Source organism: Garra rufa, chromosome 16 (genome assembly GCF_049309525.1).
Source record: "Garra rufa chromosome 16, GarRuf1.0, whole genome shotgun sequence".
In the NCBI taxonomy this organism is placed as follows: domain Eukaryota; kingdom Metazoa; phylum Chordata; class Actinopteri; order Cypriniformes; family Cyprinidae; genus Garra; species Garra rufa.
The window spans coordinates 23686780-23702731 of NC_133376.1; the positions used below are offsets into that span (position 1 = coordinate 23686780).

The window sequence follows — 15952 nt, forward strand, 5'->3', positions numbered from 1 at the left end:
AAAATCCCTATTACTTTTGCAGTACAGCAATGATAGTTCAGTGTGTGCGAGTCTATTGGGTGGGGTTTGATGCTATCTCTGTTTATCTGTCCCATGATGATGATCATTTTTTCCAGACTAAACTAAATCTCTGTTTCAGCCACATATTACGCAATGCCTGGAAATGCCTGGGCATTACATAACATAGTAAGTTGAAGATATACAATACCTGTCAAAAGTTTTGAACAGTAAGATATTTTATGTTTTTTTAAAGAATTCTCTTCTGCTCACCAAGCCTACATTTATTTGGTCCAACGTACAGCAAAAACAGTAATATTGTGAAATATTTTTACTATTTAAAATAACGGCTTTCTATTTGAATATATTTTATAATGTAATTTATTCCTGTGAAATTTTCAGCATCAATGTCACATGATCCTTCAAAAATCACTCTAATATGTTGATTTGCTGTTCAAGAAACATTTATTGTTATCAATATTTAAAACAGTTTTGATTAATTCTTTGATGAATAGAAAAGATCCAAAAATCAGCATTTGTCTGAAATACAAAGCTTTTGTAATTTGTACAGTCGTGGCCAAAAGTTTTGAGAATGACACAAATATTAGTTTTCACAAAGTTTGCTGCTAAACTGCTTTTAGATCTTTGTTTCAGTTGTTTCTGTGATGTAGTGAAATATAATTGGAAGCACTTCATACGTTTCTAAGGCTTTTATCGACAATTACATGACATTTATGCAAAGAGTCAGTATTTGCAGTGTTGGCCCTTCTTTTTCAGGACCTCTGCAATTCGACTGGGCATGCTCTCAATCAACTTCTGGGCCAAATCCTGACTGATAGCAACCCATTCTTTCATAATCACTTCTTGGAGTTTGTCAGAATTAGTGGGTTTTTGTTTGTCCACCCGCCTCTTGAGGATTGACCACAAGTTCTCAATGGGATTAAGATCTGGGGAGTTTCCAGGCCATGGACCCAAAATTTCAACGTTTTGGTCCCCGAGCCACTTAGTTATCACTTTTGCCTTATGGCACGGTGCTCCATCGTGCTGGAAAATGCATTGTTCTTCACCAAACTGTTGTTGGATGGTTGGAAGAAGTTGCTGTTGGAGGGTGTTTTGGTACCATTCTTTATTCATGGCTGTGTTTTTGGGCAAAATTGTGAGTGAGCCCACTCCCTTGGATGAGAAGCAACCCCACACATGAATGGTCTCAGGATGCTTTTCCAGATGCCCCAAACAATCGGAAAGAGGCTTCATCGGAGAATATGACTTTGCCCCAGTCCTCAGCAGTCCATTCGCCATACTTTTTGCAGAAGATCAATCTGTCCCTGATGTTTTTTTTGGAGAGAAGTGGCTTCTTTGCTGCCCTTCTTGACACCAGGCCATCTTCCAAAAGTCTTGGCCTCACTGTGCGTGCAGATGCGCTCACACCTGCCTGCTGCCATTCCTGAGCAAGCTCTGCACTGGTGGCACTCCGATCCCGCAGCTGAATCCTCTTTAGGAGACGATCCTGGCGCTTGCTGGACTTTCTTGGACGCCCTGAAGCCTTCTTAACAAGAATTGAACCTCTTTCCTTGAAGTTCTTGATGATCCTATAAATTGTTGATTTAGGTGCAATCTTAGTAGCCACAATATCCTTGCCTGTGAAGCCATTTTTATGCAACGCACTGATGGCTGCTCGCGTTTCTTTGCGGGTCACCATGGTTAACAATGGAAGAACAATGATTTCAAGCATCACCCTCCTTTTAACATGTCAAGTCTTCCATTCTAACCCAATCAGCCTGACATAATGATCTCCAGCCTTGTGCTCATCATCATTCTCACCTGAGTTAACAAGACGATTACTGAAATGATCTCAGCAGGTCCTTTAATGACAGCAATGAAATGCAGTGGAAAGTTTTTTTCGGGATTAAGTTAATTTTCATGGCAAAGAAGGACTATGGAAACCTGAAATAGTTATAAACAGCTGTTTTCAACATAATAATATTAATAAATGTTTTTTGTGCAGAAAGTCAGAATATTACAATGATTTCTGAAAATTGGCTTTAAAATCACAGGAATAAATTACATTTAAAAATGTATTCAAATAGAAAAATAGCAAAAATTGTACTGTTTTGCTGTACTTTGAAAATAAATGCAGGCTTGGTGAGCAGAAGAGACTTCTTTAAAAAACATTAAAAATCTTACTGTTCAAATACTTTTGATGGTGTAACTTAATTGACAATGGATGAACATTAAACTGCTGAAAAACAAGAAGAAGAGCTTAAACTAAAATGGCTTGCTGGCCTATGGTCTAATTTTGCCTCTTGTTTATCATAAATAGGCTAACACGCTGCATCCAAATGATGCTAAAGTAATGATGCTAAAAAATTGGCTTTTAAATCACAAGAATAAATTACATTTTAAAAATGTATTCAAATAGTAATCAGTTATTTTAAATAGTAAAAATATTTCATAATTGTACTGTTTTTGCAGTACTTTAAAAATAAATGCAGGCTTGGTGAGCAGAAGAGACTTCTTTAAAAAAAACATTAAAAATCATGACTGGTGTAACTGAATTGACAGTGGATGAACATTAAACTGCTGAAAAACAAGAAGAGCTTAAACTAAAATGGGTTGCTGGCCTTGGTCTAATTTTGCCTCTCGTTTATCATAAATAGGCTAACACGCTGCATCCGAATGATTTGATAAAGGCTAGGCACACTCACTCTGCAGACATCTTCAATTATTCGCACTGGAGTGAATCTGACAGCCTTTGAATTGCTTTCAAAAAGAAACATTGCAATGGCTTTATTGTTGTCTACTGCCATCTATTGTTCGACGTCTGGAATTAATAGAGTAGCTACTATTGAAACACAACACAGATGGCATTGTCTGGATCACTTATTTTGCTTCATTGTCTTTTCTCATTTTTGTCCACGTTACATAAATGCATTTTCTGTTTGAAAAGAAAAAAAATCATTAATAAGTAAGAAGAAAAACAGTCTCATCACTTTTGGTGGGGTTCACAGTGTTGACACGTTCTTTTGAACAGACTAGAGGACTAACAATTTCCAATCACCATGGATTTGTACAATCACAACAGGCTACAGATCACAACAACAGAGGCTTTTGTATGTCTGGTAGTCAAAGGCAACAGCAACTTTGTACTTATTTTGAAGTCTTTATACCACTTTGACAACTTCATCAGCTGTTTGGTGTTTGGGAATCGCTGACATTTAAACCTGAACTTGGGCGATACAGTAGCAGATGAATAAGATCTTCAGATATGAAACTCACGTAATGATCAGTTATGCTGTGTGAACAGATTTAAATGTTAGGGATTTCCCAGCATCAGACGTCAGATGAAGCTCAGTGGAGAATGAATTCAAAATCAGTAATTAAATGACATTTGACTGAATTCTACCAGACATTACACAATGTATGTATAAACATTTTCACAGACAGAGACTTTGTCTAAGGCATTAAAGAAAGATGGTCTGTTTTCAAACACATTTTTCTTTTGTTTGAAAACCCAAACAGCCAGAGGCCACTAATGCGACAGGAACACCAAGAGATAACAACAGTCTGAATTGGCAGTATTAGTAGTTCTTAGTGGTAGATGCTGTCTCTTTTTAAGGCATTTCATTTAGTCTTTTATGCAGAATAAATGATGTCGGGTTGATCCTTTAAACACGAACTTTGTGGTGCTTGACAAACTAAGAAGCAGCAACACAAATTACGAACAACATCGCCTCCTTATTGGATCAGAGGAAAGATTAGGAAGCCACCCAACACATTATATGACATACTTACTGTATCTCCACAGTCACAGACACATTGCAGAGTTCAGTCATTTCATCCCACAGCCACTATGAAAACTGATTTCGCAACATCACAGTTTTTATAAACGTCACAGATTATTCAACATCATATGATAAAATAGAGGGCAGCACTTTTGAAATTGAACCATATTAAGATAAAATCATATTAGCACCTCATTTGCAGGCTGTCTGTATCTGACCAGTCGGACACGAGAAAGGAAGCTCTCATTATTTACAATGGAGTAAAATGCATACATTCGTGTTGCTATAGTGGATCACATTCTTAATCACATTCGATGGAACAAATTAGGAAATGGAGCGCGCAATAAACCTGATATTGTGTAGAATTCACAATTCTCATTGACTTCCCGAGTAAAAAAGTTCTATTTTTAAAACACATTTATTTCATACTAAGTATAGTTCTAATCTATTAACTGACATATCGCTTAAGACTTACTGATATAAAAATTAGAATTTATAATTTGGAGTATCACTTGTGCACAATGCACATTTCTTAATATTAAAGGAGAAGTCCACTTCCAAAACATTTCAGGATTTCTATCCATATAGTGGACTTCTATGGTGCCCCGAGTTTGAACTTCCAAAATGCAATTTAGATGCAGCTTCAAAGGGCTCTAAACGATCCCAGCCGATGAAGAAGGGTCTTATCTAGCAAAATAATCAGTTATTTTTTAGAAAATGGACAATTTATATACTTTTTAACCTCATATGCTCATCTTGTCTAGCTCTGCGTGTGTATTAGTTATAGGGGATGTCGAAAAACTCATTTTCTTCTCCAACTTTAAAATCATCCTACATCGCTGTTTTACATTTTTTTGCAAAGGGTGTTTGATTTTCTTTGCACATTAACTTTGTAAACACTGGGTGGGTGCTTTTACAGCGTTGTAGGATGATACATGCCCTAACTGAGTTGACTCAGAGCTAGAGAAGATGAGCATTTGAGGTTAAAAAGTATATAAACTGTCATTTTTTTAAATAAAATAACCAGTTGTTTCACTAGATAAGACCCTTCTTTCACGGCTGGGATTGTTTAGAGCCCTTTGAAGTTGCATTTAAACTGGCATTTCAGGGACACCATAGAAGTCCACTATATGGAGAAAAATCCTTAAATGTTTTCCTCTAAAAACAATTTCTTTACGACTGAAGAAATAAAGACATGAACACCTTGGATGACAAGGGGGTGAGTACATTATCTGTAAATTTTTGTTCTGAAAGTGAACTTCTCCTTTACGGCTAAAATGTGTTTTAATGTCACTATTGATAAGGGTTGTATGATCTTTGAATAATATCAGTCTTTAAATGTAAGGTATTTAAAGTGTACCTAAAGTATACTTGCAGTAGTTCCACAATATACTTAAGTATATCTTTAGTTGGACTCAGGGGCGCCGCTAAGGGGGGGGTAAGTTAGGACAATTCTAAGGGCCCACGCCTTTTAGGGGCCCCCAGAGATCTGCTTTTGTGTGGTGGGGGGGCCCAACCTCATATTTTGTCATAGGGCCCAAAATTGCGAGCAGCGCCCCTGGTTGGACTTCAGGACAGCTGCTTTGCAATGATTTGTATCGCAAAATAAACTTGAATTAAACTTCATCACTACTTCCTCACAATTAAAGTGCATTAAAAGGTTAATTCACCCAAAAATGTAAATTAGCCCATTATTTACTCACCCTCCAGGCATCCTAGGTGTATATGACTTCCTTCTTTCAGACGAATCCAAGCAGAGTTATATTAAAAATTATCCTGGCATTTCTAAACTTTAGAATTGCATGGGCGGGTGTTTCTCTTCATCAGTCCAAAAAAAGTCCAATAAAGTGCATCCATCCATAATAAAACGTGCCTCACTCCGGGGGATGAATAAAGGCCTCTTGTAGTGAATCGATGCATTTTTTATAAGAAAAATATCCATATTTAAAACGTAATAATCACTTTAATCTAGTTTCCGCCAACTGGTCATACATGGAGCTCCGGGCAGATGACGTATAAGGTCCGCACCGTGGGGAGATCAAAACAAAACAATGGTCACGAATTAGAAGTACAAAAAGAGGATTTGTAAAGAAAAATGCCAGTGGATTTCGATATAAGCCAAGAGGAGACTGGTTTTCCTTTGCTAAAGTAGGGAAACTTTGCTTCCTTTGCTCCTGTAAACAAACATTGGTTTTTAATATAACTTCGATTGGATTAGTATGAAAGAAGGAAGTCATATACACCCCTAGGATGCCTGGAGGGTGAGTAAATAATTGGCTAATTTCCATTTTTGGGTGAACTAACCCTTTAAGTGCAAAATTAGTTGTGCAAAAAAAAAAAAAAAATGTGCAAAAAAAGTGCAAAATCCAATTTAGCACACTTTAAATATACCAGCTTAGTATGAAGTACTTCATATATAAATGTATTTGTAGCATGAAATAAATGTATTTTAAATACATTTTAGTACATTTATTTTTCACTAGGGTAACCATTTAGTCAAACAATAAAGCATGGAAGAATCCCACATCATTTAGTGGGTAGGTGTGAACGCCCTGGAATGTTTTGACAGGAAGGAATAAGGATTATATTCACACACAAACCACATTAACATCATGTAAGTGCTGCGATGAGCCGATCCGGAGGGCTCACTCCTCACCTTCATCCGTGATTTAGTCCCCCAAACCATTTTGCGAGCCCTTCAGATAGAGCTCATCCTGAGAGAGCTGCCCATCATAGCTCTCCATGTATAAACTACCACTGCTGCTGCTACAGCTGCCCCCGTTGCCCAGGAAAGTGCCTACGGCCCGGCCCTGCCGCGCGTGCCCTACTGCATCGCTGAAAACTTTGTTTATCTGCTCCTCAGAGGGCATCCACCAATCAGGATTAGAAGCACAGTGCATCCGGATAAACTCTGTGAGAGGGAATGCCACGGGACAGAGATGGATGAGGGAGATGCTTGCGTAATTATCACACTGATAATCTGATTAACTTTAGATGCTAAAATCAAAAAGAGTGGAAGAAAGTTAGACTTTCTCAACTACCTCTGAGACAAGTGACCTTGACGGGGTTGAGAGGTCTTCTCTCCGGCCCCGGTTCCCCTGTGTGTACCGAACGTTTCCTCTTCCCCAGACCGCATGAGTATTTCAGCTCATCTGTGGTGAACACGAACCGGATAAGGTAACGCAGGAGCCGCCGGCCATCTTTTTTTGAGGAGTTGACTGCCTCGTCCCACTGCTTATTGGTGATGAAGAGAGGATAGTTCCCCAGAAGCTGTTTGCTGCCCTATTTAGTAAAGATGGAGATTATGAGATTGAGGGGAGGAAATCTTTAATGCTGTCTTTAATCTTTAATGCGCTTTAATGCACCAACATTTTAAACAGACGCTGTGCTAAATATTGCACCAGAAAACAGGCAAATTCAATATAAAGAACTGAAACTCTCCTGGCATGCTGAAAGATTCTGTTGCTTTTAGTTTTACGTAACAGTGATTTTTCATAACCTCAGATTAGACTTTTTAATTTGACTGACAGTTTCAGTTCTTTATTCACTGGTAATAGTTTCTTGCATAAACCTGTATCTGTGGTTTTCATGACTATTTTAAACAGCACTGAAAGGTCTTTTAGTCAGGCTCACCTCGGTAAGCTGCTCTTCAGGCTGGGGCTGCGCAAATTGGTTGTAGTGCTGGAGAACAGTCTTAAAAAAGTCCAGAACATTCTGGCAAGGAGCTGTTAAAGGCAAAACCAGCAAAACTTGTTGGTAAATGAGTTTTAAGTTTGATTTAAACCAACCAAGATGAGCTGTTGTACGTGAGCCAAATACAATGTACTGTTAAGAGTGCACAGAGTATTTTAATCACTCTTACAAAGGCATCCAAGACTGGAAAATTTCACTAGTAGTTTTGAATCATTTCAATAATAATTTCAACAATTTCCACTGCAAACGCCAGACATGTGATCAGCTAAAGACAAAAAAGAGGAAAAATCTGTTTTTCCTCTTTCTACATGATAATGCAATAATATTAAATTATTGCAACCAATTATTGTAACAATATTATTATTCTGTAAAAGTAGTATTTAATAATAATAAAAAATAATAATATTTACAGAACAACAATAAAATTACAATGCTAATATATGTTTTAATTTCTTTAAACAGACTAGGGGTGGGTGATTTGACCAAAATCAAAAGCAAAATTTTCAGCATCATTACTCCAGTCTTCAGTCACATGATTCTTCAGAAATCATTCTAATATGCTGATTTGCTGTTCAAGAAACATTTTTTATTATCATTATTATGAATATTTAAAACAGTTGAGTACATTTTTTTAGGATTCTTTGCTCAACAGAAAGATCCGAAGTTTAGAATTTATATGAAAATCTGAAATAAAAAGCTTTTGTAACATTATACACTATACCATTTAAAAGCTTGGAGACATTTTAGGCTTATTACTTTAATTTAACAAGGATGATTTAAATAGATTAAAAGTGATAATAAAGACATTTATAATGTTTCAAAGGATTTCTATTTCAGATACCGAAATAGAAATCCTTGCCGTCCTTCTGAACTTTCTTTTCATCAAAGAAACCTGAAAAAAATATTTTTTAGCTGTTTTTAAAGGGGCTATATGCAATTTTCTGAAATTTAAACTCGCGACTGACACCTGTGGCCAAAAAACGGAACTGCTCTCCTTGCACGCTCGTACCTACACACTTCACAAGTCATCCGCTGCAAAGAAGTCAACATTATGTTTACAGAGGTAAGAACAGTCAAATACATATATTGTTTGAGAAACTAAGTTTGTTTGCAATATATATGACTAGCAGTGGTGGCAGAGTGATCTGAAACGTTTAACATGAACGCCCTTGACGTCACATCCGACCCGACAGAAAATATGAAAAATAGGATACAGGCTTATAGGTGCACCCACTGTGAGCTGACAAGGTGTCAGTATGCTCATCAGGAGATGTTTGAGTCATAAATGGTCAAATAAAAAGGCTATTGTTACGTTTATTTTGGGGAAAAAGTTGCATATAGCCCCTTTAACATAGTAATAATAATAAATGTTTTTCAAGCAGCAAATCAGAATATTAGAATGATTTCTGAAGGATCACGTGATTAGAGTAATGATGCTAAAAATTCAGCTTATAAATAAGGAATGAATTACATTTTAAAATATTTTAATATTTAAATTTAATTGTTTTTTCACAATGTTACTGTTTTCTGCTGTACTTTGAATCAAATAATTGCAGGCTTGGTGCGCAGAAGAGACGTCTTTAAAAACATTAAAGATCTTACTGTTTAAAAACTTTTGAGTGGTAGTGTATATATCACGATACAGTTATTTTTGCGTTAAATGAGGACTTTATGATATCAAAATTTTTGATACCATAGAAATTTTCACAATTCTTGTCACCAGTGTCAGTATAACCTAAAAACTAATACTAGCCTAAATTAAACAAAACAAAACAAAACTCAAGCTCACCGAAGACAAGTAAACAGTCAACGATTAAATAAGAATGGGAAACGAATTACAAGCATTAGGACAAAATAGGCCTATATATTTCTAATTATTAAAGTTACAAAAGAGATTTTCTCTTTTGTTGTTTGATTAACATGAATGACAGAGAAATATTAGACTGCTGTCACTTTAGGAGCTACCTGGATCCAAAATACTGCTACACACAAGTTTTTTTGTCAGCTGTTTGCTTGTACTTAAGACCTAATTTACTGTGTTTGAGTTACTTGTAAAGACAGGCATTTTGACACATACAAGTGTGTGTATTGAACCGTTAAAGACCTATAATGAGGTGAAAATACTCCTGCGCTATTTGAGCACTGCCTCTCAGACAGCATGTGCATATAGCGAAATGAGTTCTCTTTCACTGCTGATTGCGTTTTAACAACTTAAAACCACCTTTTTAAACTGCAATGCTTAAAAAACGCATACAAACGATACGTTTTTGTGATCACGCAGCACAGCTACGTCACCTGAATGTGTAACCGCAATAGAGATAGTTCAAAATCTTCACCAGTTGACAAATTTCTATTGGTTAATCGTGTCTACCGGTATATAGCCCACCCCTACTACAGATCTTTATTTTGCCTTACTTTTGAACTTCTACATTTTAAACAATTTTCTTTACAAATTTGTGTCTCCAGCAAAGTCAATAAATATTTAGTGAACTCATTTTAATTACACTGTGCACCTTTAAAAGCTTAGGATATTAATAATGATTCTGTAAAATTAGATAAGATAGATATATAGATAGACATGAAATCTTACAGCAAAGGCTTTAAATCTTAAAACCAAATGATCAAAATCTTCAAGTTCAATACCTGGTATGTTGTCCAGTTTGTGTCTCAGTTCCTCATTTTCCTGCTGTAGACTAAGAACCTCCTGTTCCAGCTCCATACACCGTGGACAACAACCTTCCTCCTCATCTTCCTCTGGCAGTGTGGACGAGGGGTGTCCGTAAGACTCAGACGGTGCTGGTGAAGCCCAGCCACCTAAGTTCTGCCTCGGGGACCCTGATGCTGCCGGTTCAGCCTCCACCGGGCGACACCGCTCACTGTCAGATGACTGGGGTCCGGAGAGCAGGTAGTTCTGAAGTGACTCTGTGAAAATCCGGAGGAAAGTGGAAGTCTGCTGCTGGTTCCAGTGGTTGCCCCGCTGGGTCTCCTCACCTGTGTTCTCGAGGGATGAGTCCTCTGACCTGGGCTTAGAACTGAGCCTCTCTCCTGGAGAGAGGCAGCTGTCCTCCTGTTTTATGAGAGCGGAGATGGAAGAGGATGGAGGGACGAGGGAAGGCTGGGGCTCAAGAAGCCGACCGTTGCTGTTAAGGAGGCTGAGGACTCGACTGCACTGCTGGGCAAAAGCATCCAGTATTAGCCGGTTTTCTGAGGGGAGATCAAAATCACACATAAGTACGTAAGTATTGCAGTATCAGATTTCTTTATTTCATTTTTCATATTCAAATTACAGTAGAACATTTTTATACTACCACATGTACAATTGAGGTCAAAAGTTTATACCCCTCTTCAGAATATGCAAAATGTTAATTATTTTACCAAAATAAGAGGGATCATACTAAAAGCATGTTATTGTTTATTTAGTGCTGACCTGAGTAAGATATTTCATAAAAATGTCCCTGTTCAAAAGTTTACATACACTTGATCCACAGCTGTGTTTTTTTGTTTAGTGATAGTTGTTTGTCCTGAACAGTCCACTGTTCTTCAGAAAATTCTTTGGTTTTCCAGCATGTTTGTGTATTTGAACCCTTTCCAACAATGACTGTATGATTTTCAAATCCATCGTTTCACACTGAGGACAACTGAGGGACTCATACACATATTACAGAAGGATACTGTAGCCTCTGAAGGGCAGTACTAAATAAAAAAATATGATTTTTAGGCAAAATATGAAAAATGTACAAATCTCCATTCTGTTCAAAAGTTTTCACCCTCCAGGTCTTAATGCATCGTTTTTCCCTCTGGAGCATCAGTAAGCGTTTGAACCTTCTGTAATAGTTGCATATGAGTCCCTCAGTTGTCCTCGGTGTGAAAAGATGGATCTCAAAATCATACAGTCATTGTTGGAAAGGGTTCAAATACACAAAAACGCTAGAAAACCAAAGAAATTGTGGGACCTGAAGGATTTTTCTGAAGAACAGTAGGCAGTTTAACTGTTCAGGACAAACAAGGGACTCGTGAACATCACTAAACACTGTGGATCATTCAGGTAACAACACAGCATTAAGAATTTGAACGAAAAAAGAAAGACATGAACATCTTGGATGACATGGGGGTAGGTAAATTATCAGGAAATGTTTATTTTTCCTCAATATTAATGTGTATTTTTGATCTTTTGAGCTCTATTTTTGCTTTTTTGTTTCGTCCTTCATGTCCTCCGTTTGCACTTTCCATCATTTTTATCTTTAAATCTGCAAGTAGGTCCTGCATGCCTACAGATTTAGGAGATAGAGAGGAGGACTCTGTAAATCTGTGCACACACACACACACACACACACACACACACACACACACACACACACACACACACATACATACATACATAACTCATTTACACGGTGTCACTGTTCTAATAAACACTATTCATATCTTCCAAATCCTCTAAATATGATGAGAAGAAGCAGAGATTAATAAAAGGAAAATGCTGACCAACCAACCGCATACAATTACTCTGTCTCCCCTCAGCCTTCTGGCCGCGCCCAGATGCAGAATCTTAAGAGGATGATTATGAATTTGCCACCCTCACACAAAGACACAGGGCAGACAATTATCAGCTCAGGCAGTCGCTGTGGCACCCGTATGACTGACGGGCGCGAGTCTCCGCCGTCGCCTGGATGTGTCTATCAGGCTTAAGCAGATGTGGCCGTTTATTAACATGCGCAGCATCTCTGTTTACCCCCAGCAAGATGGATTTGATATCATTCTCCTCTATCTTACCCTCTCCCTCCTCCTTCGTTGCTGTCGTTCCTTCTCTATCCTTCCACTTCCCCTCTCTCCTTCTCTCCCTCCCTCCGTTATGCCACGCAGAGTGAGCCTCATGAAATTTCATTAAACACAACATGTGCCGCAGAGCCAAATTTATGAGCCACATTTGTTTTAATCACAATCCCTTTGGAGGAGCTTTTAAATGCAATTTGGATTATTGCACTGATCTCAGAGCTGTGTCCTTGGGTGTCTACGGCTCCTTTCCCCAGGGCTAGAAAGATGAAACCATTAGCATTGTCTGATTGGCCAAAAAAATCCCCCATGTATTCTTTTGGAGTGGATATTCTATAACAATAAACCAAAAAGGCCTCAGTATGAAATTAGAATGCACTGTTTACGAGCAGGCACTGTGAACTCTGATCTTCTTTTGAAAAATCTACTGCATCTCCAACAAGTGCAATTAATATTTAGTGAACAGCCTGAAGCCCTTTTAATGATGCCCAGGTGAATTTCAAAATGGACTCTGCATGTTAAACACGCCATCCAAAAACATGGCAAAAACAAGGTTCATCCTAAACCTTTCCATATCCAATCTAATAACTCATGTGGAGAAAAATAGATCAGCTGAATGTTTCTACAGACACACAAAGGCACCCTGTTGTATGATAATGACACAACTTCTCAATTTGTGAAGGCCTGAGGCTCCGCTGAATGAAAACGAAGTCTTGCAACAAGCACTTGAAAAACAATTACTGAAGTTGACGAGTTTAGGTGAATCAGAGAGCTGGTGAGAAAAACAAGATGATGTCTACAAATTTGTGCTGGAAGCATCCTAACGCAGAAATCTGACAGTACTTTTTTATGATAGGTAATCTCTATAATCATAAAACCAGCATTCACATTTTATTGTAAAACTCTACATTAGCTTAATTTCTGATACTCATTATATGTTTCTCTTTTTATAATAGATTTGAGAGCATTTCAGAAATTACCTAAGCAGGTGTGTCCACCACTGTGTTAGTAATATAAAGATTTATGTAAATATGATAGACTCACAATGTCATTTGAATATAACAGATACAGAACATTTGATTGCAGTGGCATAATTAACTTAGGCTATTTTTGGGTAAAAACGACAATGCTTGAATGAGTCGCATCATTTGGGCGTGGGTCCCAAATTGCATTAAATAATTGCATTATTCGTAAAAAAAACTAAACAAAACAAAACAAAAAACACCCCAAAGTTAGACACTTCAAGTCTTCAGCTTCGTAATGTATAAAAGTTTCTGAGGCAAACTTGTGCGCTTACCTGAGCTGATTCCATAGGTGCAGTCTGGAGACTGGTGGCTGAGCTCGGCGCGACCCGCCGGGTATCTGCCGGGCTCCTGGCCGGCGACCCTCCTCTGGCTGCCAAATGATGCCGCCGCCGCTGCCGCCGAGGCGCTCCCCGCTGATGCCGCGCTGGATGTCGCGACTCTGCTGCTGGGCCTGATTTCGCAGGGGAGACGGTGCTGCTGACTGCTGCTGATGGAGAGGGACGCTTGCGGAAGCGGCACACGCTGTGAATACTGTTGCTGATGATGACTGAGGTGATGAGGATGGTCTCCGAGCTGCGGGATGTCCACCATTGTGGGTCTGTCATATCTCGCCTTGCCCGCCGCGCGTTTGCTGGGGAAGGTCTTGAGGGAGCTGTACGGACTCCGTTGCTGCTGTTGCTGCCTGCAGATTTTGGGCGCAGAGAGACCTTCGTCCGCCGGTAGCATCTCCTCCTCCATCTCCCTCGGACTTGAGTGTCGTTCTGTCCCGGTCTGGTTAAATCAGTTGTGCCAGTGTCTCGCCGCCTTGCTCTGTGTGTCTCAAACACTTCTAACTCTGTCTGAGATACTCAGAGGGTGGGTGACTTTACTGACAAGTCATTGCTCCAATCCCCTGGCGGTAACAGCACGCGCTGGCGGAATACCGGCGGCACCCGTACGCGCCTCCGCCGCTCAGTGTGTATCTGTGGCTTGTGCTCCCATCAGTGGGAGTGTCAGATAGAGAGGTGCAAGATGATATAAAGAGGTGAGCGCGATGCCTCCATGTTTTCTCGCATGGCCATGTTGTCTATTATGGGAGTTATTTGTTTGTTTGTTTGTTAAGTGTTTTTTGTCTGAACTGATTGAAAAAAGAACTTTAGGACTTGTCAGAAATTCAAATGTAGCCTAGATGCAAATATAGGCTAGACACTTAAAGGGACATTTCACCCAAATATGAAAATTCTTTCATCATTTACTCACCACCATCTCCTTCCAAACATGTAACTCTCTTCTACTGAACACAAACAAACAAATAAATACACTGAGATTCTGATTTCTCAGAAAACTGGATATTCCACAGAACAGGTTTGAAAAGACACAAGGGTGAGTAAATGACAGCATTAATTTTTTTTGTTGACTATCAATTTAATATTAACTCAATTTAGAAAAATAACACCAAAAATATTAAATTATATTGTGTATATAAATAAATAAATACAGTTGCTGTGTCTACTGTATCACTTCTATAGTGCTGGATGGAAGCAAAGCAGGAAATAAGTTTCGAAACTCATATGAAAAGTATGTTTTCTTATGTAAATGGAGGCAAAGTTATGGGAAATATATTTATACAGCAGTTACTTCTGGTCCTCAGATCTGATTGACTGAGAGTCTTTCCAGTCAGTTTCACAGTTTGTATCACTCAGCTGATTTTTTCTTCCAAGCATCAATGGCAATGTAGTTTTAAGAGTTTTAAGCACTCATGAACCTGCTGAAAGTAGCCTTACCTTGACCAGTTCTTCTGGAATATGCTACTGGCTCTGATATCTCTATAGTGGTTAAACATGAGATATAAGTCATTTTGGGTATATCTAATGGCCTCATTAATCTGTATTTGTTCCAAGCAGATGGTTTTCGCTGAGAGCAGTGAGCAGTTTCCTTTTTGTCTTTATTGGTTGGATTAATATTAAAGACAAACATCAGCTTTTAAATTAGGCTGTGGTCATTTTAAGACATAATGCACAAATCCAATATAATGATACACATCTAATTTGTTTCTCAACTGTTAATGTTTACTTGAGACTGTTTTCAAGCATACTTGCCAAAACTTGATATAATTTTGTATGTACAGTTGAGGTCAAACGTTTACATACACCTCGCAGAATCTGCAAAATGTTAATAATTTTACCGAAATAAGAGGGATCATACAAAATGCATGTTATTTTTTATTTAGTGCTGACCTGAATAAGATATTTCACATAAAAGACGTTTACATAGTCCACAAGAGAAAATGATAGTTGAATTCATAAAAAAGACATACACTTGATTCCTAATACTGTGTTCTTACCTGAATGACCCACAGCTTCTTTTTTTTTTGTGCTAGTTTATGAGTTTTTGAGATCCATCTTTTCACATTGAGGACACATATGCAACTATTACAAAAGGGTTAAATTCTCACTGATGGTTCAGAAGGAAACACGATGCATTTACAGCCAGGGCTGAAAACTTCTGAACAGAATGAAGGTTTGTACATTTTTCTTATTTTGCCTAAATATATATTTTTTTCATTTAGTATTCCCTGTCAGAAGCTGTTTTAACCCTGATATTTAAATTAAAAAGTTTTCACCCCCTGGCTCTTAATGCATAATGTTTTCTTCTGAAGCATCAGTGAGCGTTTGAACCTTCTGTAATAGTTGCATATGTGTC

At 38.2% G+C, this 15952-nt stretch overlaps 1 protein-coding gene across 1 annotated transcript; it reads right to left on the bottom strand.

Annotated features, from left to right (window-relative positions):
- Positions 1-6192: 6192 nt before the first annotated feature.
- Positions 6193-14081, bottom strand: LOC141288927 (BEN domain-containing protein 4). The gene is made up of 5 exons (XM_073821131.1): positions 13543-14081; positions 10116-10676; positions 7413-7504; positions 6821-7061; positions 6193-6690 (listed from the first exon to the last, which is right to left on the bottom strand). Exons 1-5 carry the CDS (start codon positions 14006-14008, stop codon positions 6449-6451), a joined length of 1602 nt encoding a protein of 533 aa, XP_073677232.1. The 5' UTR covers positions 14009-14081; the 3' UTR covers positions 6193-6448.
- Between the last annotated feature and the right edge of the window lie 1871 nt (positions 14082-15952).

What these genes read in the sequence shown, in the direction of transcription:
- LOC141288927 (XM_073821131.1), bottom strand. Translation starts at nt 14,008, where the DNA reads ATGGAGGAGGAGATGCTACCGGCGGACGAAGGTCTCTCTGCGCCCAAA. An exon ending in CAAACTGGACAACATACCAG is followed by an intron (nt 7,505 to 10,115) that starts GTATTGAACTTG and finishes TGCCTTTAACAG; the next exon opens with CTCCTTGCCAGAATGTTCTG. An exon ending in CTGAAGAGCAGCTTACCGAG is followed by an intron (nt 7,062 to 7,412) that starts GTGAGCCTGACT and finishes TTTACTAAATAG; the next exon opens with GGCAGCAAACAGCTTCTGGG.